Raw genomic sequence first — 27655 nt, 5'->3', positions numbered from 1 at the left:
AAATATGCGACAACTTCATTTTGTCTTCTGTTTGAATGATAATCATTCTCCCACATTAAACTACCTCATTCCTTATATATATTCTTTCATAAAATAATACGAAATAATATTAATAATAAAAAATATGCTAATAATAAATAATAAAATATATTATTAATAAAATAATAAAAAATTAAATCTATTTTTAAAAATAAATCATCTTAAAAGTTATTTTGTCTTTTGCATTATTTTTCTTCATCTAAATCATTTTTTCAGTCTTATTTTCTTTCTTTTTGATTTCTTTCCTATCCAATGTAAAATATACTAGTATGTTTCACAAGAATTTTTTTAAAATATGATATTTATATATATTAATATATTATATTTTTTTTCACATATAATATATTAAATTATAATATTAATTATACAATAATTTATAAATTAAAATTAAATGAATTGATAAATATAAATTAAAAATAGATACGATTGGTATATTAAAAGCACAATATAAAAAATATTTAACAATAATTATTAATTTAAAATACTTAGAAGAAAATCAAATGAAATAAATTATGAAGTATATTTATTTTTTATAACAATAATTAACCACAGAATCATATATGTAAAATTATATACTTAATTTATAATATTATAATGTTAAAAAAGTAAAGAAAAATAATGATATATTACATTCAATTTGACATTGAGTATTGATCCTGAGTATTGATCCTGCTGTTGACCAGAACGCTGGAGCTTTGCCTCGTCAAACTTGGATCGACGTGTGCGTCGCGTCAACCTCCGTCCTTCACCGCGATCCACCTCAAGAACCTGCAAAAGAACAGAACGGCGCCGCTGCGGCCGATCACGCTCCGACGCCCAAGTCAGCGACTGAACCACCAATTACTAAGAGTAACACTCAAGAACTCTCAAGGAACCGTGCAATGTTCTCTCTCAGTATACTCAAGACTCGCAAGCGTAAAGAAGACAATCTGAACGTGCGTACCTCAGAAGTTCGTTGGGAAACTCTTATATACCTGGACACTTTCTCTCTCCTGGCAGTTACACATCTGGACACGTGGCTCGCATCCAGCTGTACACGTGCCATCATCTGGAGCATCCTTGACTTGGGCGCTGCTTCTGACTCTCTTTTGGCTAAGTTACTTATGCATGATACTACTCAGTGCATAGTTGCCTTGGAGCGTGATCTCTTCTGGATGGCGAGTTCGGGTGCCCTCGTACACACCTTCCCTGTGGTCTCGCCGGCCGCCTTCATGATCTGCACCACCTTCATCTTCGGCGATGTGCTTGTTTCGGCGATCTCTAATCACTTGGTCGCCTGGGTTTACATCTGGCGACTTCATCTTCAACCTGGTGACCGCCGGTTCTGGTGTGCTGGAGATCGGAGCACGCCAACTTAATAACTGGCGACTACACGAGCCCCCCGACTTCCTTCCCTTCTGCCAACCAGGCGTCCCATCAACACGCCTATACAGTAGCTTGATGCCACGTCATCATTTCCGACTACCAGGGCGGTACACAAGCCCCCCAGTCTTAAGCGAAGACTTGTCCAGCGAAAAGACTAAAGGAGTCACGTCAATACCGATCTACGTGGCGCTGGCGCAGAATTCCAAGCGGTTGTACTTTCTGCTTTTCTGACGCTCCACCAAACACTCCTCCCATCGCTCGACACGTGGCTTCATCAACGGTTACCTTTAATTGTCGTTTGCGCTTCCAAAACCCATTTGAAAAACCCTTAAACCCATTTCACTCCACTGTTCCATCACTTTCTTGCTTTCTCAAACGCTTCAAGCTTCTTCTACAAAAGCTCACGACACTCTTCACCCTCCTGAATCCTCAACTTCCTTCATCGCTCTTCCGATCATAAAAAGGTGCTCCCTTTACTTCTTATGCTGATTTTTCCTGCATTTTAACCGATTCGCATCATCCATTAACTGTCTGGTGCATACGCTGTGGGCTGTTTCTTCTATTTCTCCTTTCTCGTAACTTAGGGCTTCGTCTTCGTTACAACGAACCTTCGTTCGTTCATTTTTCACCCTTCTTTCACGATCGAGTCAGCCTCTGCGAACCCTGATCACCTTTTCTCTTCTTTTTCCTTTGCAGTTTCCGCGATGGCTCGCTCAAAGATCACCCCAAATCCTCCTCCCTCGTCACGAAACCCTTCATCTCAGGCTCACAACCCACCGCGAGCACTTGGTGCTTCTTCTTCCCAGGCTGAGAGGCCTGCAACCTCCCGCCCTAACCTGGCTCAGGCTACTCCACCTGTCGCCGGAGGAGCCTCCGTTCCTTCCTCAGACTTCAAAAAATTATACCCATGGGCCACCCCGACCTTGTTGAAGGAAACCTCCTCAGTAAACTCTGCTGAGGTAGTTCTTCGATTGAAGAAAGGGGACGAGCCTCACCTGTCGTTCCACAAGGAGCATGACGACAAGATGATGGTGCTACCTTGCCCCCCTGACGTGCCAGTGTGCGCCGACGACAAAGGGAACAACGGCGGGTTGTTCTGCTTCGTATACACCACCATGTTCAAGAAGGTGAAACTTAGGTTTCCCTTCACTCGTTTTGAAAGGGAGCTACTTACCGAGCTCGACATCGCCGCCACCCAGCTCCATCCCAACAGCTGGGCATTCGTGCGGGCGTTCCAAATCATGTGCGCACATCTGGGGCTGCCAGCGTCAGTGGACGTCTTTCTCTTCCTTTTTGAAGCCAAGCACCCAGGAGATCGCCTGTGGGTGAGTCTTAACGGGATTGCTGGGAGGTCAATCCTCTCTATCTTCCAGCAATCTTACAAAGACTGGAAGGGCAAGTTTGTCCAAGTGCGCCCAAACGACCAGGACGCCTCGCTGCTCGACGGCTTTCCCTTGTACTGAGTAAACAAGGGAAATAAAGAATCCAAGGGAAGCTTCAGGAGGCCAAGAAGTCCTGACAGCATGGGTGCTTTGGACAGGGATCTGTGCTTCTTCTGGAAGAGCGTGGCAGACGCCAATATTACCTTCCTCACCACTACGCTCATCTCCTTCGAGTTCTTCAAAGATCAACTCGAAGTTCGCATAGGTTAGAACCCACCTCAACGTCTAAGTCATTACCTTGACATTACCTCTGCTAACTGTTTCTGGGCGTCTTGTCTGTTGTGCACAAGACTTTGGTTTTATTTTCTGCGCCACTTATCTGCTTTTGTTGCATACTGACTTATGTGTTTATCTTTCTCTCTGAGCTAACCCATGTACCTTTGCATTATGCAGATCGTATTTTGGGCCAGGGAAAACTAGCTGAACTGAGGGCGCTCGCCCGAGCCCATGGGTTGGCATCGGGTTCCCAGACCGTGCCAAATTCAGTGGTGGAGATCGCCGCTGCACAGGGCAGATCGCCACCCAAAGGCCCAACTCCTTCCGAGGCCCAGCCCGCCAATCAGCGCAAAAAGCTTATCCTCAGGAAACCAAAGAGGAAAACCCCTCAAGTGGTTCATGAGGAAGAAGAAGAAGACGATGAGGCGACTGAAGATGGCCTTATCACCAAGAGGAAGAGGGTGGCGCCTTCTTCACCATCTGCTCCGCCTCCTCCTCCAACATCAACACCACTGTCCACACTAGCTCCGCCTCCAACACTGCTTCCTCCACCAGCTCCCACCTCGCCAGTCCAAGCAGTTCCTCTGGCGTCTGCACTTCCTGTGGTTGAGGCTGCCGAGCCCAACTTTATGGAGAACCCCCCGAGCGCCTCCACGCCCTATGTATCAGCTGGAGGGGGCCCTCCTTCAAACGCCTCAACCGCAAATGCTGCACCAGTCGGGGATGAGGGTGCTCACAATTCGCCTATCCTCATCACTGAATCCCCGTCGTCGCCACCACGCCAAGAGGCACTCATTCCTCAACCAACTCAAGAAGGCGGCGGCGAGAACCAACAACAAGCCCCCCCGGTGCCTCCACAAGCAAACCTCTCTCTTGAGGTCAAAAGGGTGTGGGAGCCCTTCTCAGCAAAACAGAAGATGATGGCGGAGGATTTCCCCTCCATCATATCCAAAGCTGTGGAGAGTTCCACCAAGAGGCTCCAGGATGACATCTTCACACTCCGAGCGGAGAATCGAACCATAAGGATTGAGGCGGAGAGGTTATCCTGCAATCTAACGCTCGCCGAGATCGATCACTCCCGAGTGGAAGATGCTATGAGCACTGAGCTCCGGGTGGCACGCAAGGAGGCCACCGATCTACGCCATAAGGTGCAGCTCTTGGCTCAAGAGAAGATCGAGCTGGAGAGCAAGCTGGTACCCTATCGCGTCAAAGTGGCTGACCTGGAGGCGTTGATCAAAGCAGACGCCACCAAGGTAAAGAACCTCGAGAAAAGGTCAGTCGATCGGGAGGTCTTCTTGGGGAAGGTTGAGAAGGAGAGAGACGACACCATGGCCAAGCTCGCCGAGGCCAAAGAGGAGCATGGGAAGATCACCACACAGCTGGCCCAGGCGCAGGCAGAATCCAAGAAGGTTACTGAAGACCTTCTTCAAGCTCGGGGAACGATCGAAGAACTCAAGAAACAAGCTGAAGAGCTGAAGTAGCAGAACGAGGGGCTAAAGAAACAGATTGAAGAACTTGAGCTGAGCTCTGCCCAGATTCTCGCTGCTGGATTCGAGGCTGCCCAGGAACAGTTCGCCTGCCTGTACCCCGACTTGGATCTTTCCATGGTGTCTCTCAACAACGAGGTGATGGACGGGAAGGTTGTTCCTTCTGAAGACTGATTGCTTCCCTCCATCCACGATTCTTATGCTTTCTCCTTTAGATACCTACCTTGTAATAAACTTTCTCTTTTCTTGTACATGTATCTTGAACTGATTATACCTTATGATAAAGTCTTTGTACTTCTTCTTATAACTTCTCTGTCTGCTTTATCTCTCCTTGTGTAATTTACTTCAATGAAATTAACTTAGTAACTTCGTAAGCGCAATTGTATACTTAACTACTTCGAACTACCGACTTTCGAACAAAAACACTCTAACAACTTGTAACCTCAAGGTAATGAACCTTAGCGGGAAATCGCTCTCCAAATAACGAACTTTAACCTGACTAATGGCTTAAGACACAGCTCATCTGATCTGCCTTATCAAAACGGGCCTTGGCTTTCTCGCCATTGCTTGAACTTCTCCTGGTCGCCAAAGACTCTTGGCGATATCAGCTTCCTCCTGCCTTCACAACTTGGCCATTGTTCCTTTATCTGGGGGTAGAGGCGCCTTTCAGATCCTTCTCTACCTCCCTGAGCTTCAGAACAAAAGACCGGGTGGCTAGGCGTTCTCCTCGAACCTACCTTAGCCACCCTCCAAACTTCTTCCACCCTTTACACCATACCTGAACTCGTTCGAGACGAGAAAGATTTTATCTTGCCTGAACTCGCTCATCGGCGAGAAGGTCTTTAACTCGCCTGAACTCGCTCATCGGCATGAAGGTCTTTAACTCGTGCCTCTACATTGCCCCAGGAGTTACATCTTCTCTCCCCCAGAAACACTGAGGACTTTTTGCTGGTGCCTCTACATTGCCCCAGGGGTTACATCTTCTCTCCCCCATAAACACTGAGGACTTTTTACTGGTGCCTCTACATTGCTCCAGAGGCTACATCTTCTCTCCTCTGGAAGCACTGAGGACTTTTACTCTTCCTCGCCTACACTCGCTCGACGGCGAGGAGGTCTTTATCTCGCCTCAGGACGCGCGAGGGCGTTGAGGTCTTTTAACTGGTGCCTCCGATCGCCGAAAGACGATGAGGACTTTAACTTTAACTGGTGCCTCCGATCGCCGAAAGACGATGAAGACTTTAAAACTTTTTAGAAAGCATGCAACATAACTTCAACTTGCCTTAAATCACATATAAGTGACAAGGTCTTTCTTCAAAACTTTTGGAAAACAACACGCATGCAATCTAAAACACTTTAAACTTTGAAAACTCTTCTTTATTGGGTGGCCTCATTAAAAACCCTCCTTAGGGAAAAAAGAGTGCCCCCTCCAAACTGTTTTAACAGAAACATTGTAATATAACTTCGTGTTCGTCTTTACTTACAAAGTTCTTAACTGTAATATAACTTGAGGTGCGTGGCGTTCCAAGTGCGAGGAATCGCCCCTCCTTCCAATGTTTCTAAGCGGTAGGCGCCGTTCCCGAGCGCCTCGGTTATTCTGAACGGTCCCGTCCACTTAGGCGACAGCTTATTCTCCATCTCGTACTGGTGGGCTTTCCTCATCACCAGGTCGCCCTCTCTGAACTGTCTTGGCATCACCTTCGAGTTATATCTTCGTTCAATCCTTCTCTTCACCGCCTCGGCTTTTAATCTCGCCTCTTCCCTGACCTCATCCAGTAGGTCCAGGTTCAACCTTCTCTCCTCATTCGAGTCTTCCTCCACGAAGTTCTGGAATCTCGGCGAGCTCTCCTAGATCTCCACTGGAATCATTGCGTTGCACCCATAGACCAAGCTGAACGGAGTCTCATGGGTTCCTGACTGCTCGGTGGTGTGGTACGCCCAGACTATACGGGGTACCTCCTCAGCCCAGCTTCCTTTGGCTTTCTCTAGCCTTCTCTTCAAACCTCTTAGCAACACCCGATTGGCTGACTCTACTTGGCCATTCATCTGAGGGTGCTCGACGGATGCAAATACTTGTTGAATTCCCACCCCTTCGCACAGCTTCTTCAACAGGTGACTTGCAAACTGAGTCCCATTGTCCGACACCAGGCGCTTGGGCACACCAAACCGGCACACAATGTTCTTCCACACGAAACCCTCGATCTTGTGTGCGGTGATCTGGGCCACTGGTTCTGCTTCGATCCACTTGGTAAAATATTCAATCGCCACCACCAAGTACTTCATCTGCCTGATCGCCAGCGGGAATGGTCCCAGGATGTCGATTCCCCATGTATGAAACGGCCAAGGGCTGTAAATCGACTTCAACTCCTCGGGAGGCGCCTTGTGCCAATCGGCGTGCTGCTGGCATTGCTTGCAGCACTGCGCATACCTCTTGCAATCTTCTCTCATCGTTGGCCAGTAGTAACCTGCACGGAGAGTCCTTGCGGCCAGAGCTCGCCCCCCGACGTGGCTTCCGCATATCCCTTCATGGAGCTCTGCCATAATTCTCGTACATTTCTCGCCATGCACACATTCCAGGAGTGGGTGAGTGAACCCAAACCTGTACAACTCGCCATCAATCATTGTAAACTTGCTAGAATTCTTCTTTATCTTCCTGGCCTCTGTCGGATCCAGCGGGAGAAGGCCATCCGCCAGGCACCGTTTGTACTGCGTCACCCAGGTGTCTGGCTCATGGGTCGCGCAGACCTGCGTCATGTTCACCCTCTCCCCCCGACATGCTCTTATTCTCGGCGATCTCAAGGTCTCTTGGGTCAAGGATCTGTGACTCCTCGCCGCTTTCTTCGTCGACTTGCTTATCTGAAGAACCAGGTGATCTGCCACAAACGCTCTCGGCGTCTTCAGAGTTTCTTGAATCACCGTCCTCTGCCTACCCCCTTTGCCTGAACTGGCGAGCTTAGCTAGCAAGTCAGCTCGGGCATTATGCTCTCTGGGCACATGCACCACTTCAAAGGAGACAAAGGAACTCTTCAACTCCTGTACATACTCCAGGTAAGCCGCCATTTGTGGATCTTTAGCCTGGAACTCGCCTGTTACTTGTCCCGTGACCAACATCGAGTCACTCTTGGCCATCAGCACCCTAGCTCCCATCTCTTTAGCCAGCAAGATACCGGCGATCAGCGCCTCATACTCTGCTTGATTGTTGCTGACCTTGAAGGCAAACCTCAAAGATTGTTCGATCAGTACGTCGTTGGGTCCTTCCAAGATGACTCCAGCACCGCTACCCTGCTGGTTCGACGATCCGTCCACTGATAGCACCCAACGGAAATCGTCCCCTTCAACTCGTGCCGCTTCAGACGAGAGCTCGACCACGAAATCTGCGAAGATCTGTCCCTTGATCGGACCTCGGGGCTCAAACTTAATATCAAACTCCGACAGCTCCACCGCCCACTTCACCATCCTTCCCGCAACATCGGGCTTCTTCAAGACCTTCTGGATGGGCAGGTCGGTCATCACCAGTATCGTGAAGCTATGGAAATAGTGGCGTAACCTCCTCGCCGAAAAGACTACTGCCAGTGCAGCCTTCTCGTTTCGGGGCCCTGCAGCACCTTACTAACAAAGTAAATAGGCTTCTGAGCCTGATCTTGGTCCTGGGCGAGCACCGCACTCACCGCCCTCTCAGTTACAGCAAAATACAACCTGAGAGGGGTTCCCACCAGCGATTTGCATAAAACCGGCGGGCTCGCCAGATACTCCTTAAGCTTGACGAAGGCTTCCTCACACTCCTTCGTCCATGCAAATTTGTTATTCCGCCTTAAGCACTGGAAATACGGATGACCCTTCTCTCCACTAGCTGACACGAAACGAGACAGGGCGGCCATCCGACCTATAAGCTGCTGCACTTCCTTCACGGTGGCCGGGCTCCTCATCGCCACTTCCTTCACAGGGCGGCACAGTTGTTAGGGTTGACCTCTATCCCTCTTTCAGTTAAGAGGAAACCCAAGAACTTTCCAGCCTCCACGCCAAAGATGCACTTCTCGGGATTCAGCTTCAACCTAAACTTGGCGATCGTGGTGAACAACTCCTCCAAGTCCGCAACGTGCTTGCTTTTCTCTGGCGAGGTCACGACCATGTCATCCACGTACGCTTGCACATTCCTTCCCAGCATTGGTGCAAGTACTCGATCCATCAACCTCTGATACGTGGCCCCCGCGTTCTTCAGCCCAAAATGCATCACCTTGTAGCAGTAGCACGATCTCTCGGTCATGAAGGCAGTCTTCTCTTCATCCATGGGATGCATCTTGATCTGGTTATACCCCGAGAAGGCATCCAGGAAACTCAACAACTTACACCCTGCAGCACTGTCCACCAGGGCGTCTATGCTTGGCAAAGGATACGAATCCTTTGGGCAGGCCTTGTTCAGATCAGTGAAATCGACGCACATGCCATTTCCCGTTGCTTTTCTTCACCAGTACGACATTGGCCAGCCAATCAGGATACTGCACCTCCCTGATATGGCCTGCAGCGAGGAGTTTCTGTGTTTCGTCTCTAATCGCCTGCCTCCTCTCCTCATTAAACTTCCTTCTCCTCTGGGGTACCGGTCTGACCTGATTGTCCATCGCCAAATGATGGCACAAGAAGTCGGGATCGATCCCGGGCATGTCCGAAGCGGACCATGCAAACGCATCCAGATGCCGCTCTATCACCTTGGCGATCTGGTCCTGGAGCTCGACCTCCAGAGATCTTCCCAGCTTGAAGATCTTTCCTCCGATCTCTCTCTCGAGCCACTGCTCGACGGGTTTTGGCCTGGTTTCTCTGGCGATCACCTCCCTGGCGATTCCCAGCTCCCTCGCTTCCTCAGGGCGATTCCTTGCCTCTTCTTCCTCTAAACCGGCGTTCCCCTCCCCCAGCTCAGCGTCCACCATCACTACGTCACTTCTGGCGGTCTCTTCCATTACCGTCGGTCTGGGCTTCACACCAGGAGGCGGGGTGGTTGTCACGTAACTCACCGACCTCTTGTTCTTCAGGCTATTCTCATAGCACTTCTTCGCTTCTTTCTGGTCGGATTTGATGGTGATCACCACCCCCTCCATAGACGGCAACTTCACCTTCATGTGCCGGGTCGACGGTATAGCGCCTATTCTGTTGAGCGTGGGTCTTCCCAGCAGAATGTTGTATGCTGAAGGGGCATTTATGACAAGGTATTTGATTTTCTCTGTTCTCGAACCCGCCTCATCTGTAAACGTAGTCCTCAACTCAATGTACCCCCTGACCTCCACCTGGTCACCAGCGAAACCATACAAACAGCCTCCATAGGGCTTCAGCTGGTCAAGGGGTAGCTCCAACTGCGTGAAAGTCGGCCAGAACATCACGTCTGCCGAGCTTCCCTGGTCCACCAGAACCCTGTGGACCTTCCTTCCTGCTGTGATCAGCGAGATGACTATGGGGTCGTTGTCATGAGGCACAACGTCCCGAAGATCTTGCTTTGTGAACGTAATGTCCACATCCGGCGAGTGGTCTTCAAACATATCCACCGTCATCACAGACCTCGCGTACTTCTTCCTCTGTGACGCGGTGCATCCACCACCCGAGAAACCCCCTGCAATGGTGTGGATTTCCCCGTGGGTAGGCATCTCGTGCTGCTGAGCCTCTCAGCCTGCTGGTTGGGAGCTCGACGCGCCCCCCGTCCTTCTATCCAGTAGATAATCATTCAGGAACCCGCTCTTGACCAAATCGTCGAGCTGGTATCCTAAAGCCAAGCACGAATCTACGGTGTGGCCAAAGCCCTGGTGAAACTCACACCAGGCGTCTGGCTTTGGTCCCAGCACCTTGTCGCCCACCTTCTCGGGCGCTTTCAACCTAGCTGATATATTGGGAATGACGATCAGGTCCGCCAATCCCATGACAAACTTGTGCTTTGGCGGGCGATTGTACTCCCGGCGTGCTGGTTGCGGGCGCCCTGGGCCCCTGCCCTTATTCTTCCTTGGATCATAAGGATGGCGAGTCCTCTGATCCCTTCTGGCCGCTACTGTCTCCAGCACCTTCTGTGGCTGGATCCTGGTCTGGGCACGTGGCCTAGCGGGAGCCACGCTTCCCCTCTTGTCGGCGACTTCACTCTCATCGGCGATGTGGGCCACCGCAAGTCGCCTGACCTCAGCAAACGTGGCAGGGTGAGCCCTGATCAATGCTTCGCAGAATGGTCCCGACAGCACGCCCTTCTTGAATGCGTAGACCAGCATCTCTTCATCTTTGGCTGGCGATCGGACCATCTGCGCCCCAAAACGATTCAGGTAGTCCCTGAGGGACTCTCCCTGATACTGCCGTATGTCAAACAAATCATAAGACACCCTAGGCGGTGCCTTGTTCACGATGTACTGCTCGACGAAGATCTTTGAAAACTGTTGGAAGTTGGTTATGTGACCTGTAGGCAGGCTCACAAACCATTCCAGCGCCGTTCCCTGGAGTGTGCTTACAAACATCTTGCAGTACACGGCGTCTGATCCTCCTGACAGCATCATCTGCGTATGGAACGTGGTGAGATGAGCCTCAGGATCCTCCATGCCGGTAAAAACAACCTTAACAGGTACCACACTCGCAGGGATAGGCGTGTCAGTAATCGCCTGAGCGAAAGGCATAAGAAAAACACGAGGCGGCATTGACGGCGCGACCTCTTCAGCGACTGGACGCCCTCGCTGCTCCTGAAGAGCTTGACGCAGTTCTTCAGTCACTTTGCTAAGCTCATCATTCCTGGCCCGAGAGGCGACCAGGTCCTCATGCATTCTCGCCTGTTCTATACGTGAGGCTTCCACATTCGCCTGCAACGAACGCATGATTTCCACCATCTGCGCCATAGTCATGGCGCCTTCAGCAGCAACGGGCGCAACTGGACTTGAACGGTTGCTTCTCATTTTTCTCATGAACACTTGACAAATCACAGAGAGCAATGAACAACACTTCCTTCAGCGACGATCGATTCAGCGATCAATCGGTCAGAACTTCGCGAAACTCCGAAAGAAACCTCAAGAACACAGCGAACCTCCACAGAAACCCGCAACTCCACCAGAAACCACCGCTCCTTCCACGAAAAACCGAACGAGCCAAAGAACTCAGATCTCACCGATCGAAACTCGTGCAAGCAGCAGAAAACTTCACCTCACCGAACAAAAACCCGAACGAACGGTGGAAAACGCGAAATTACCGAACAAAACCTAGATGAACAGCGGACAATGGTTGCACCAGCACACAATCACACAGAAAACTGCAAAAACCTCCAAGAACTCACGTTGTGGATGGGAACAAGTTTTACACGGCCCCACGGTGGGCGCCTGATGATCCTGCCTGTTGACCAGAACGCTGGAGCTTTGCCTCGTCAAACTTGGATCGACGTGTGCGTCGCGTCAACCTCCGTCCTTCACCGCGATCCACCTCAAGAACCTGCAAAAGAACAGAACGGCGCCGCTGCGGCCGATCACGCTTTGACGCCCAAGTCAGCGACTGAACCACCAATTACTAAGAGTAACACTCAAGAACTCTCAAGGAACCGTGCAATGTTCTCTCTCAGTATACTCAAAACTCGCAAGCGTAAAGAAGACAATCTGAACGTGCGTACCTCAGAAGTTCGTTGGGAAACTCTTATATACCTGGACACTTTCTCTCTCCTGGCAGTTACACATCTGGACACGTGGCTCGCATCCAGCTGTACACGTGCCATCATCTGGAGCATCCTTGACTTGGGCGCTGCTTCTGACTCTCTTTTGGCTAAGTTACTTATGCATGATACTACTCAGTGCATAGTTGCCTTGGAGCGTGATCTCTTCTGGATGGCGAGTTCGGGTGCCCTCGTACACACCTTCCCTGTGGTCTCGCCGGCCGCCTTCATGATCTGCACCACCTTCATCTTCGGCGATGTGCTTGTTTCGGCGATCTCTAATCACTTGGTCGCCTGGGTTTACATCTGGCGACTTCATCTTCAACCTGGTGACCGCCGGTTCTGGTGTGCTGGAGATCGGAGCACGCCAACTTAATAACTGGCGACTACACGAGCCCCCCGACTTCCTTCCCTTCTGCCAACCAGGCGTCCCATCAACACGCCTATACATTAGCTTGATGCCACGTCATCATTTCCGACTACCAGGGCGGTACAAGTATGATATCTATCATAATTATAAATTAAAATTACATTAATTATTATTAAATAATCTAAGAATAAATAAAATTGAAAAAAACAAATATATTATGACCAAAATTATTGATCAAGTTAGGATGATGCTAGAGTCTCTCTTTTAAAAATATTTTCATGAAAACTATATTAAAATAATAATTAAATAAAATTTATTATATAAAAAATAATAAAATACATTAACTAAATATACCTTTTATTTTATTTGAATACTCTTTATATCAATTATAGCTAAATTTTTTTTCCGTCTTATTTTCTTTCTTTTGATTTCTTTCCTTTCCAATGTAAAATATATTTGGTGTAAAAAGAAAGAAATGTTAAAATCTATTATTTATTTTTTACACATTTGTATTATTATTTTTTATTTTATATTTTATTTTTCAAATAATTATTTTAAATTTTTACTTTATTTTCTTTGTACATTTTATATTAATTTATTTTCGTCCAACTTATTATGCCAAATAAAATCATAAGTGTGACTGAGAGTAACAGTCTTGTCTCTTCTTACAGAGACTGCAGTTTTTCTGGTGCATGCAACTGGTAACAATTTTGCCAGGAAGACACGTGAGGACACCATAACTCTCGTCCTTTCCTTTCCGCCATTGCTTAATTAATGGCTTTCTTATTTGACTGTTGCATTGAAAAGTAAAATAAAAATAATAATCAAAATATAAAAAAAATTGATATTTTGACAATCTTAAAATATAAACTAATTATTTTACAACTTACTTCAATATATATATATATATATATATATATATATATAAATTTACAATATTAATATAATTATAAGTTGAATTTATAAATTTAAAGTATTAATATAATTATAAGTTGATTTTTTTTCAGTTATTTTGTTAAATTTGAAGTCTAAACAACATAGTCGGGAATATCATTATAAGAATTTATTAAATAAAAAACAATTTTTAAAATAATAATTAATAATTATACTGATTAAATTAAATATTATTTTAAAAATTAAAAATAATAATTAAAATTTATTTAAATATTAATTTAAAAATTATTTATTAATAATAAAAATTAATTTAAATTTTATTAAATTTATTTAATAATTTTTAGTAGTGTTTTTTTAGTAAACAAATTTTAAAAAAACGTAAATCCCTCACATAATATTTGGTGAACAGAGAAAAAAAATAGAAGAAAATGTGTAACATCAGTAAATTATATATTGATCTTTTTATTATATATATAAGCTTATTATCTTTTATAATAACTAATTTAAAAATAATATTTGGGATTAAATCACTATATATATAAAAGAAAGTCTCTATCATAACATTACAACAAAATTATTAAAGTAAAATTAATTTTAGAACTAAAAAATAATTAATTATTATAATAATTAAATTAAATATATTTTTAAAACTAACAAAGTAAGTTAATTTATATTATTGATAAATAATTTATAAATTAGTATCTAACTAATTATCAAATTTAGAATTTAAATAATTGATAGTTAAAATATTGATAACTAATTAGATATCAATTTAAAAATTATTTATTATTAATATTTTTTTAATTTCTAAAATAATTTTTAATTTAATAACAATAACAATTAATTATTTTTTTATTTAAAATTTATTTTTATTTAATAATTTATTTTTTAGTGTAATTGGGTGTGGAAAATTAAATTTTCTCTGACAAAGTTATTGGACAGTTTTGTGTTTACGATCATGCCAAAAGCCTAGTATAAGATCGTTCAGACTATATCCGTGTCATGCAATGATGAATAATGAAGTGATCTAAAAACATTAAGATTCTATACTACATTAGTTAAACGAAGTAGTATATATTATACAGAAGAATTTGTGTAATTATTATAGTCACAACTAAAATGTAGTTTGTCTATTTTCTATATTAATTGTAGACAAAATATTTATAGAATGGACCCCTTATTATTATTTTGAGAAAACTAAAGACGTACTATATTAGTTGACAATATAAATACTGTACTGTGTTTATTTTTTAAATTGGATGTGAAATGATGTTAGAAGCTTCCCACTTTATACTTCTACCGATGTGAAAGTTTAAACTAATCAATATAAAATAAATCATGCTAAACTAGTGTTATATATACGTGTTAAATAATGTATTTAAGTTAATTATAGTGGAATTATTGGCTTTGTAAATATTTTTTTTAAAATTAAAGTGGTATTCGTAGCAGTTTCAAACGTTTTTCCATTTTCAATACATTAATTAAAAAATATTTGAATTGATAAGAAAATTTAGGAACCTATAATATCATTCTTGTTTATAAAGTATATTTTTTTATAACTTTAATATATTCCTGTTTCGAAATTATATCTTTTTATAACTCTAATGGATTTTGGTTGAAGATACCAAGTAAAATAAGATAGAAAAATAAGAATAATATATAAGGTTGAATTAGTTTTTAAAACTATTTCCTAATATGATATATAGTTATTTAGGATTTATTTAATGATTACTACAAACAAAAGCCCCTAAAAACATAAAACCAATAGAAGCAGCGTTCACCATGAAGAAACTACAAAACAAATGAGGAGCATATGTTGAAGGGATGAACCCAAATTATATTCCCCTTAGGAAGAAGAACTTTCTACCGTTCCTGGTGAAGTAGCAAAGGAGCTGTGTCACTATCTTCCTCAAAAACTCTATCTACGTAACCCTCACCAGGATATCATCCATAACATTTTAACTAAGCATAATTAAATAAACATCCTAGAACCACTCTTTTTTTTTCCTTAGTTTATTAGAATTAACTTCAGTCCATGTGGAAAAACTCAGTTGTCTGTCTTGATGTTTTCATGTTTGAAAAACTCAAGAAAAACTGTGCTATTGCACTTAGGGCACTTTGGATCCTTCTCTGATAACATCACGTACATGAAGCATCGAGGACAACCAACCAGATCCATGGCCTTTGCTTCCGGAGCATTTGCACCATCCACCTTCTCTTCCTCCTCTACTGGCATCTTTGGTGAATATGATACCGAAGAAGATGACGATGACGAAGAAAGCTCCGGCGATGTTGGCCTGCTTTTCTGCCTCATTTCCGACTCTTCTTTCTTTCTTTTGCACATGATGTTGAACCTTTTCCTACCAAAGCAATTTTTCCTCTAAGTCAGTCCTTGGAAACAATTTATTTTCATCAAGTAATAATGAAATTTTTTAAAGAAAAATTGTGAGTGTTGTTTTATTTGAAGTTGTTTGGTCTTAATTCAAAGAAATGATATAAGTTTTAGAAATGATATAAAATGTGTGGTGATGGTGAAGTTGAAAGACTTTTCAACTCTCTTTATTTGAGTGACTGAAAAGCTTGTAGAGATGGCAGGTTCTATGACAGCTTGTAGAGATGATAACTTCAGTTCTTGTTAAAAGGTGTTTGATATTTTCTAGTATTAACGGCTGGTGTACCCTTGTACCTGATACAAAAACAAAGCTTATGGAGAAATGTAAAAGTTTCTGGTGACAATAAAGGGAATACAGTGTGGGATTATAGACAAACCAAAATTTTAAATTTATTGAAAGACTGGGTGAAAGCTGGCCGGAAGCTTAGTTGAAGGGATCGAAGAGATAAATCCAAGTTTTTTCTGCAGCAACATGTCAACAAGTATGGTGTCAAATCAGAACTTCATGCAGGGTTACCCAAACCAAGAAGGGTTCGTATGTGTGTCTGTGTTTATGTCAACTTTTTCAGTTGGAGTAAGCATTGCACAAACGTAATAAAGTATTTGGAGATCAGAAGATGTAACAGAAAGTATTAGAATACCTTAAAAGTTAGCCGGGCAAGAGCCAAAATTATTGGAGGTGATGGATGAGTGACTGGGTGAGAGGATCACATTCACAACTGCGTCACCAACAGAGACACAGCAGCATTTTCGTACCAACTTAAATGGTGTTGAGTGAACTAATAGAGGATCACTACCTATTTGTAGAGGTCTCATGAGTGGAATACAGTGAAGAAAATGAGAATTTATTGCCTTATAAATGTCTAACTTTTTACTTGGGGCAGAAAGTGGGCTAGTTTGGGTGAAGTTCTCAGACTTAAAAAAATACTTCTTTTAAACAATTTGCTGTAAATTGATATTGAATAATGATATTTTGTAATGTAAATTGAAATTCACATCTGCTCCACTTTATACTCACTACAAAATATTATTTATATAAAAAAAATAAAAAAATCTCTTTAATGAAAATATAAATAAAATATAAAATATTAAAATAATTTTCAAAACTAAAAAATAAAAAAAATAAAAATATTAATATTTAATGAAGTGTAAAGTGGAGCGTGTCAAAAAATTATTTTTCTTTGCTATTACATTAACCCACACTATAAAAAGAAGGGGTGATGATATTTTTTTAAGGTATTTGCAGCAAATAGTGTATTTTTCTAAAAAATTACGATTTTAGATAAAAAAATTTACTAAAATATGTAAGTCATGTTACATTAATACGATTTTAAAGTGAAATATGTATTGGGGAGAAAAACTCAAAAGTTTGAAGTGACATTCACATACGATTTATTCATTTTTTTAATTTCTTTTACTTAAAATCGTAATTTTCAAATAAAATACTTTAGTGAACAAATCATTTTTAAACTCCACCCAAACAGGAAATACATCTATTTAATAATTTAATATTTTAATTATATTTATTTTATTTTATTTTCTAACTTAAAATATTATTATATTATTATAAGAAGTTGTGAAACGATTTTTTTTATCAGTAAATAGCAATGAAATTAAAAGGGATCACTTCAGAGGTGATCCAACCCTTATACAGTAAAATGATGTTCACAAATTACCTTTCTAACTACAAATCAGCCAACAAAACCTCCTACAGTCAAACCCATCTCTATCAAAATAACAAAGATTAACAAGGATCAATCCTCATATCAAAACTAAATTGAATGCATACAAACCGAAGGTTCAAGACACCAATTAGAGAATGAGAAATTAGCTGACGGTACCTTTGAAGAGATTCAGGACCAAGCCTTAATTTGTGCCAAAGAGAACACCTCAATGTGGTCAACCACTCCACCTTTAAATAAACAGTTGTTCCTATGCCTCCAAATTTCACTAATCAACGCAATCCACACGTTGCCCATTCAAACTTCCCTTCCCATTCCTTATTAATATCTCGTTGCTCCTTCAAACCTCTCCAACCTCCGTACTTAGAATCTAATACATCCCTCCACAACCCCCCCCCCCCCCCCCCCCCCCCGTTTCCGTTTTTAGGCGCCAAATCCATTTTCCCAATAAAGCCAAATTAAATTGCCTGATATTGATAATACCGAGCCCTCCTGCATCCTTGGATTTACAAATCTTATCCCATGCCATCCATGCAACCTTCCTTCCATTTGACCCCCAACCCCACAAAAAATCCCTTTGCAGATGCACAATCTTCTTTAACACATTAGACGGTATCTTGAACATAGACAAATAGAACAAAGGTATTGAAGACAAGACAGACTTAATTAAGAATATCCTCCCCGCCATCGAGATACATCTTCCTTTCTACCTGCCTAGCCTTTTCTTTACCTTGTTAACCACTTCATCCCAAAACTCACTCCTCTTATGACAACCCCCTACATGCATCCCCAAATATTTGAAAGGAGTTCTCATCACCTCACAATTTAGGATAGTCGCAAAGTGAATAATTTCCGTCTGCTTCACCCCAATCCCACCAATTCTACTCTTGGAGAAATTCACCTTCAAACTAGATGCCAACTCAAAACAATTCAACATAACCTTTATATTAAATACACTTTTGCTCTTTGCCTTACAAAAGAACAAAGTGTCATCAGCATACTGGAGCATATTCAGTTTTACTGATTTATTCTCAATCTCCAAGCTCTCAATCAAGTCTTTCTCAATCGCAGTCCTAGATACTCCAGCTAACCCTTCAGCCACTATAAGAAACAAGAAAGGAGCTAACGGATCACCTTGTCTCAACCCCTTCTTCGGAAAAAATTCCTTAGTAGGACTCCCGTTTACGAGTATTGACATCGACGCTGATTCCAAACAAGCTTTAATCCAGGAGATCCATTTGGGGAGAAAAACTCAAAAGTTTGAAGTGACAATATGCTCTTCTTAACAATCTTTTTCCTTCCTTTATTGTATGACAAGACTTCCGAGTCTTTATCACTTTAGGGCTAGTTCAGTATTCTATATTTTCTAAAACTGATACTTAATATGTGTCAAGATTAAGTTTTTATTTTATTTAATTAATAAGTTATTTACGATAATATATTATAGTTTTATTTTTATCAGCAAGAAACAAATAATTAAATAGGACCATTTAAGGGTTGGTTTAACTCTCATACAGAGTTAGATATATAAAAACAAAGTACATTTCTCCATACTCAAACAACATTCTAAAAGATATGTCTATTGCATATCCCTACACTACCAACTAAATACAATAGTAAGATCAAGGGCCAATCTCGCCACTCTAATAGTAATTTTAAATTGAATACAAGCATACCAAGGGTTCTAGACACCGGTCAGAGAACGAGAAACTCATTGATTGTATCTTTGAAGAGGATCCAAGACTAAACCTTAACCTGTGTCAGGGAAAAAACATTAGAATGATCCACCACTCCTCCTTTAAATAAGCAATTATTCATGTGTCTCCAGATCTCATTAACAAATGCGATCCAAACATTACGCATAATTAGATTAACTGAAGTAGACACACCAAGAATTTTGAATTGTTCGAAATGTGATTCAAAAACAAGAGAATCAACTAACTCACTCCTAACCAATCATAACAGAGATTCCACACTAGCCAAGCTACTCTGCATCCAAAGAACAAATGACTTGTTGACTCCTCTAATACCCTACACAAGCAGCAAAGGTTGCTCTCGACCCCAACTCCTCGTCTTTGCAGATTTACCTTTGAAGCAATCTTGTTTTCAATCACCCTCTGAGCTTAAGGAAGATACTTAATCTTCTAGAAGAAATTGTACATCCGCATATTTTCCTGAACTCCCTATCCCCTTAATAAACCAACCCAAATGTCCACAGTCTCCAACTCGAGCCTCTTACTAGAAATCTCTTCAAAAAACTAACTTACTTGATCCACCTTCCAACTCCAAATTAAATTCCACACCTAGACACCATTAACCCAATCTTCACGATTAAATAGATTCGCCTCCTTAGAGACCGATAAAGAAAAGAGCCTTGGGAATCTACTTTTCAAGACTTCGGAACCTACCCAATTGTCCCCCATAACAAAATATTTTTCGTGTTTCCAACCTTCCAATTGAAACGATCTTCAAACTTCCCTCCCCACTCCCCACTTCTCGGACTTCCTGACCTTCATAATATCTCTCCATCACAATGAAACTTTGCTATTTTTGACCCGTTGTTCATTCAGATTTCTCCATCCTCCATACTTAGACTCAATGATCTCCCTCCACAACCACTCTTGTCCAAATTTAGGCGCCAAATCCATTTTTCCAATAAGGCCAAATTAAACAACCTAACATTTATAATATCAAGACAACCCGCTTCCCGAGACATACAAACCTTATCCCAAGTAGTCCATACAATCTTTCACCCCAATCCCACAAAAATTCCTCTACACTATACCTTCTTTCACCCTAACTCCATAAAAACTTCCTCTACATTATACCATAAAATATATCTGAATTTGATTTTATAAGGATCGAGAAAAATAGTCTTAGAGTAGAAATTGTACAATTAAAATGACACCTAAATATTTTATTATTAAAGTGAAAAAAGCTATATAAATATAAAATTAGTTATTCAGGTTTCATTTTAAAAGAACCACCATCTCTCTAGAAGTTTCATTTTCCTTTCCTCTCCCTTCTCTCTAAGATTCTGATCTCCTCGCTCATCTGTTTGACGATCAGAGTCCACCATTAGACTCCTGGCAGCGAGATCTAAAAGACTGTCCGATTAGAATCTTTGATAGAGTAAGTTCATTTTTGTTCCCCTTTTCCTTTTCTCTCCCTTCTCTCTAAGATTCTGATCTCTTCGCTCATCAGTTTGACGATCGGAGTCTGCCATTGGACTCCTGGCAGTGAACTCTACGAGATTGCCCAATCAGAATCTTAGATAGAGTAAGTTCATTTTTGGCTCATTTTCCTTTGAGTTAGTTTTGATCTGGTTAGGGTGCCTTTTAGTTTAAGTTTGCATGTGAGGTTTTTATCTTCAAAATTAGTTTATGTTAGATCAGGATCCTAGTGATATAATTAGATTTGTGATCAGGACTTTGTGGTGCGGGTTAGGTTACCCTTGAGCTTTTGGTGGGTTGGAGCTCTTAGTGAGCATCTGCTCAAGTCCAGGTAAGGGAAGCTAGTTTTTATATTTTATATAGAACCCTAGGTTAGAAGATCTGGATGTGGAGGTGACGTGGTCACTAGTTCAAATTTATGCTTGCAGGATTGTCTCTTTTGAAGAGTAAAGTAATATATTGATTGAAATGGTTAATTTTGAATATTTTATATTGATTTTAAGGTGAATAAGTTGTTGAAATTGTTTGTGTTTGAAAATTTAAAATGTTTGAATGATAATATAAATGAGTTGAACTGTTTGTGAATATTTTGTTGAATTACTTAAATGAGAAATTTGATGAGAAGTGGTTGTTTGAGTTTAGATGATGATTGATTTAGACAGCATATATTTGTGTTTAAGTGATATTTTAGATATAATTGAATTGCTTAGAAAAGTTTAAAATATTTATATGATTAGTGAATGAATTGTTGTGTGATTTGGAAATTCTAAACTTTGGTATGATTTGATTGTGTGATTTGGATATTGTGAGAGTCATAATATGAATTTTAATCAAAACATAGTATTTTCAGGAAAGAAAATACCGTGTTAACATTGTATAGGATGTGCATTTACTAGGGATTCGTCTAGAAGGAGATATCCTGACTCTCCTGAGATAAGGGAATCATATAGATGAAATTATTCAGGTGGTGAGAGTCGAAGGAGGTTCATATGAATGGGTAAGTTGTTTGAAAGATAATTAACTTGACCTGCTATATGAATTAACCATGTCATACTAGGAAATAGATGATATTGAGATTATTTATGTGCATAGCTGTGTGAATTTCACAGTGAGATAGTATGACAGGTGCAGATCTCTGAGTCTAAGTCAACGCACGAGTCTTTCGGAAGTAGAGTTAAGTGTCTATGGGTTGTGAGTCCGTAGATGACTGACATGAGAAAGATGAATATTGAAGTTGTTGATAGACACTTGATGGTTATGTGAAATGTTTGAGAAATTGTATGAGAATTTATGAATTTTGTGTATTAATTTGAAATTTAAATTATATAGAAAATTTCGTTATAGCTAGCTTACCCTGTTATTTGTTTGTGTTTGTTTTTTATTTGTGATGATTGTGTTGTACACGGGAGCAGATGAGATTGCAGCTAATAGAACTCCTAAGTGAACAACTGGAGGATGTGATAGTTTTAATTTGAATGTTTTGTTTGTTTTTAAAACTTTTGATATATATGGATAAAATTTTAGGAATATTACATATTTTATACTTTTTTTTTTTTATCTACGCAAAACTTTAGAATCTACAAGTGTAGTTAACCTACGTACACTTCCTTTTTTGAATAAATTCAATTCTATAGTTATTTAACTTAAGCACCGTGGATTAAAGAAACAAGATTGGAAAGAGAGTTTATATTAAAGGTAAGCAGACATTTTTGTATATACATTATTTATTGATAAAGTTGATGAATATTTTAAACCAATTTTCTTCTATGACTTGGAGAAAAAAATAGTTTATATAACTTTTCTTAAACATTATTAACTTGATTCAATCATACACTAAAAAAATTATTAAATATAAATTAATTTTAAAAAAGTAATTATTTTATTAATTTTAAAAAATAATTATTTTAATAATTTTAAAAAATAATTATTTTATTAATTTTTTAAAAAATTAATTATTTTATTAATTTTAAATTAAATAATATTTTATAAACTGAAAACTATTAATATTTAAATTATTAAAAAATAATTTTTAAATTGATATCGTATAATATTTCTTTAAAATTTCTATTAAGTTAGAAGCTTTTAAAGTTATCACGAAAAGGGCATAGGGCTTCCAGAATTCCAAAGCAGCCTATAGATCCGTACCCAATATTGGGTTGTCATCTTCACCGTATTGATAATTTTTATATGATATTGCGCATTTATAACTAAATGGTTTTCTTATTCTTCTTCTTATTAAATAACTAATTAGTAAATAATATTATTTTTTTTATGAAAATGATGAATATTGATATAAAAATTCATTTACATTTTTAAGTTTTTAAATATTAAAAATTTGAATTATTGAATACTATTTGAATATTTAAATTGTAAAATTTAATTTTTAAACTTTATTTTTTAAAATAAAAATTTATCTTAAAAATGAAATTCAATTAATTTATTCAAAAAAGAAAATTGAAATGTAGAATATTTCAGTTGCTCTACATACTTTTAGAACATGAAGAAAAATTAATTGTAAGTAATTAAAATATAATGGGTTTTAAATTTCTTAGAATTTCTAAAATCCCTTTTCCAAACACAAAGTAACATTTTATCTAAATTTTTAAAATTAAAGAATTTTAAATTTCATTTAAAAAATAGAATTTTGAAAGTTTTCATATTATAAAATCCATCTATGTTCTCCTCATATTCTCTCCTCAACCCAGCTTTGCTTGGGAGGATATTATTGGCTCCACTAAAATCATTTTTTTTTTTGGCTTAATCAAAGTTTGAGTGTCACAATCTCAATATTTTCTTTATAAATATTACTGAAATTTACTTATAGATTAAAGTCGATAGTATTTAATTTTTGGTTGATCTCAAGATTATTTTATTCTTAATGTTAAGACAAAATTATTTATCAACCAATGTCACTCAGAATTTTCTTAGTCATTAGTCAACATTAACAATATTTTTTTCTCAATTTTTTTTTAAATTTACATGTTTCGAGATTATTTTTAATTGCGGTTCGTTAGAGTTTTTCCCAACCATATCAATCGGAGTTATTCTTTTATAACATAGGTCAGAGTTATTATTATTTTTTATCAAATTTAGTTAAGATTTTCTTGAACAACATTTGGAAAACTACTTTTTAATTAATGTCTATTAGGGTTTTTTCTTGTTAATGTGAATATTTGTTTATTTACATTGTTAGGATTTTTTTTAGATCATTGTTACTTCAGTCGTCTCTGTATCAGTTAAGTTTTATTTGCGGGAATTTTTTTGGGTGAATGCGAACTATTTTTTTTCCAAATGATATGTATGGTGATTTTTATTGCTAATGTTTGAAGTGATTATTTTTTTTATCAATGATACTTGTTCTGAAACAGAATTCTAATCAAGAGAACAATCGTCTTCCTTGTCAGTCGGTTGGTCTTCCACTATTTCCTTCTTTTTAGAAATGACTTCACAACTCTCTTTCGTGTTTCTCCTTCTCATCCTTGTAAACTCTAAGTTTCGATGGTACCTACAAAATGTAAGGATCTAGAAAATTACTTTATAGTAGAAGTGGTATATTTAAATTACACCTGAATATTTTATTATTAAAATGAAAAGAACATATAAATAAAAAATTAAGTTATTCAAGTTTCATTTTAAAAGAACCACCATCTCTCTAGAAGTTTCATTTTCCTTTCCTCTCCCTTCTCTCTAAGATTCTAACCTTATCGCTCATCAGTTTGATGATCAGAGTCGGTCATTAGACTCCTGACAACGAAGAAGATTACAAGATTGTCCGATTCGAATCTCTGATAGAGTAAGTTCAATTTTACTCTTCTCTTTGAGTTAAATTTTGAACTTGTAGATATGTTTCGATCTAAGTTTATGCATGTGTCCCTTTTAGCTTTAGGATTAGTCTTTGTTAGCTCAGAGTCTTAGTGGTATAGTTAGATTTTTTATCAGGACTCTATGGTGCAGGTTAAATTGCTCTTGAAGTCTTTGGTAGAGCTCTTAGTGAGCACCTACTCAAACTCAGGTAAGGGAAGCTAGTCTTATTATTTTCAATAGAACCCTAGGTTGCAAACCTTCCAAAATATGGAATATATTGCTGAGTATGATTGGATAGGACAAGAATGTTTCGTGTCACCTGTCACTTTTTAAGTTTTATACTGGTCTTAGAGTGGATTCCACACGTATATGGAGACTTTAAATCCATGTTATAAAAGAGTTTGCAGTTTCTTGTGCCTCCCCATTCAAAGTTAAAAGCACCTTCAATTTTTTTTTTCTTTTTTGGTACATAGGAAAGAAAGAAAACTTCAATTTCTTCTCATAAAGTATGGTTTTGTGGGTGTTATATCATAGCCTTAGAAGGATACCTGTATATGATAGCTAAAAGAAGTGGACTATCACTACTATACCTCACGTAGCCATACATTTTGGTTCCCTCAACGTAACAATCCTTTGGTTGGTATAAGATAATGCCTTAGCAACTATTGAAGAAGAAGGATGTTGCCATAAGGGACCTGCAACTTCACTTCTATAATTGTCGTGCTTGACTTCAATACTCGTCAAAGTTGCTCCCTTTTTCCCACTTATGGTTTTGCTTAGTGGTGGAAGCTCACATGTGTTTAATCGATATGACAACGAGGTCATCCGAGAGGACTTTGAGAATTTGAAGAGAGTTTTCAGCAACAATGTGGAGGGATTGATAGCAGAGAATGTAGTGGATGGAGAGGTTGCAGTGGTGGAGGGAGTGATTACATTGATGAGTCAAAGTAGTGAACAAATGATAGAAGATTTGAGCATTATGAGTTGTGAGTCAAGTGGGATAGGTTTGATAGGTAATGGACAAAAGTTGCCAATGCTTCCTACTACAAGAAAGTGGAATAGGTTAGACCTAAACACATTATTGGTGGTTTCCCCTCAAAATTTGTCTCTCTGTCAAGCATTAAATGCTATCAACGGTCACGTCTTACTTAGGGAACTCAACCAGTTATTTTCAACTCTTCAGAAATTACTCTCTCTGAGTCTGGGGGCAGGTGTACCGGTCGGTACGGAACGACCAAGGATCGGCCGACCAAGGTAACATAACAACATAAAGAACACATTAAATCAATATTATTACTAGTAGTTACCACTAGCATTAAATAGGTAACAGTTGTCATTAGTAGCTATGAAGTGTGATTAGTAAGAATCATTAACATTAAATGAATCAAGGAGAATATCCTCAACGATAACGGAGAAAGAGGAATGATACTTGTATAAATGGGGGCTAGACAAAGGAGGAAGATACGTTTTTCAGATCCCACTATAGCACACTTGAAACAGAACATTGAGGTACCCCTAGCCGACCAAGTGACAACAATAAAGGAAAGAGATAGAAGAAAGATTACGGACACATCAGTCATTCACCAACAAGAATAAATACTGTCTGGGCCCCTCATAGTCCTCACAGGTAAAAAGAATCATGGTCCATTTAAGCCCGCTTAGTGCTGTCATGTCTCTCGAACCATGCCGAGTTAAAGCTACAGGAGACACTTTTTTGTAGGCATGACTCTTCTCTTCCTCCGCTATTAATGCTAACATCTATGTCACCTCCAAGGTCTTTGTTACTTTCCTTTAAAAGATTAAAACTCACAAACTTAATTACGCTCCTTAAATCTTTTATATTAATGAAGTATTATTTACCCATCCATGCTCTTTACATATTAAAATCATTATTAAAGGATACGGATACCAGAGTTATAGAAGGATCCTAATATTAATTGGGAGTCTTTTCTAATTATCAGTTGTTTCTCTTTATAGAGTAGAATAATTGGGTGTCTTTTCTAATTATCAGTTGTTTCTCTTTATAGAGGTGAATAACCTTTTATTTGGTCTTTGTGTGTTATGATTCTAGTATTTAATTATTGATTCATTTCCTCTTTAGTTAAACCTAGAATGAGTGTACTACTTGTATATATTCAGACCATTTGTTTTGATTTTAATAACAAGAAAAAAGAGATATTCATATTCTCATATCCTTTACCTCCCTTTTGCTCTTTTGTTCATCTTTGTTCTCTTTTATTCATCTTTGTTCTATTTCATAATATGGTATCAGAGAAACAACTGATAATTAGAAAAGACACTCAATTATTCTCCTCTATAAAGAGAAACAACTGATAATTAGAAAAGACTCCCAATTAATATTAGGATCCTTATATAACTCTGGTATTCGTGTCCTTTAATACCCTGCCACAAGCTGGGGAGCAAATATTGATGAGACCCAGCTTGAAAAAAATATTCTTAAAAGATTGAGGACTTAAAAGATTTGGTATAAATATCAACCAGTTGTTCTGTGGTGGAAATGGGAAGCAAATGGATGAGACCCTTCTTTAATTTTTCCTGACCACGAGACAATCTATTTTTATATGTTTTGTACGCTCATGAAATACTGGATTTTCCGCAATGTATCTTGCTGAGTCATTGTCACAGTATAAAAGAGGTGGTTGCTCAAAAGGAACTTTGAAATCTTGAAAAAGATAAGTTAGCCATTAAATTTCAATGTAACAGTGGCCATTGCCCTGTATTAAGCTTCACAAGAACTCTTTGATATTGTTCCTTGCTTCTTTGATTTCCAATATATGAGAGAATTCCCAAGATACACACTAAAACCAGTCACTGATTGTCTTGAATCACGGCAGGTGCCCCAATCACTATCACAAAAGGCTTTGAGATGAACAAAAGTAGTGGAGGAGAAAAATAGACCAAGACTTGAAGCCCCTTTGATATATATGAGAATTCTAATCGTTGCATTATAGTGACCAATTGTAGGTTTAGCAATAAACTGAGAAAGTTGTTGCACATAAAATGTTATGTCAGGTCGGGTATTAGTGAGATACATAAGCCTTCCAATCAATCTTTTGTAGGCTTGTATATCTGTGAAAGGAACACTTCCAGTAGAAGAGAATTTCTCATGATTATCAATAAGAGTGAGT

The 27655-nt window shown here is 39.4% G+C and overlaps 1 protein-coding gene and 1 long non-coding RNA gene across 3 annotated transcripts; both read right to left on the bottom strand.

Annotated features, from left to right (window-relative positions):
* Window positions 1-15638: 15638 nt before the first annotated feature.
* LOC137834519 (uncharacterized) lies at window positions 15639-16648 on the bottom strand. Of its 2 annotated transcripts, none has more exons than XR_011084911.2 (3): window positions 16489-16648; window positions 16225-16309; window positions 15639-15815 (listed from the first exon to the last, which is right to left on the bottom strand). It is a non-coding gene; the product is annotated as an uncharacterized LOC137834519 (long non-coding RNA). The 2 variants fall into 2 exon arrangements; XR_016521115.1 differs by lacking the exon at window positions 15639-15815 and adding an exon at window positions 15831-16141.
* Window positions 16649-17538: 890 nt separating this feature from the next.
* On the bottom strand, window positions 17539-18727 carry LOC150027614 (uncharacterized). The gene is made up of 3 exons (XM_090302952.1): window positions 18260-18727; window positions 18013-18145; window positions 17539-17573 (listed from the first exon to the last, which is right to left on the bottom strand). Exons 1-3 carry the CDS (start codon window positions 18725-18727, stop codon window positions 17539-17541), a joined length of 636 nt encoding a protein of 211 aa, XP_090159078.1.
* Between the last annotated feature and the right edge of the window lie 8928 nt (window positions 18728-27655).

This window comes from Phaseolus vulgaris, chromosome 5 (assembly GCF_051622355.1).
Source record: "Phaseolus vulgaris cultivar YP4 chromosome 5, ASM5162235v1, whole genome shotgun sequence".
Classification (NCBI taxonomy): Eukaryota; Viridiplantae; Streptophyta; class Magnoliopsida; order Fabales; family Fabaceae; genus Phaseolus; species Phaseolus vulgaris.
This window is presented reverse-complemented; position numbering and strand designations above follow the sequence as displayed.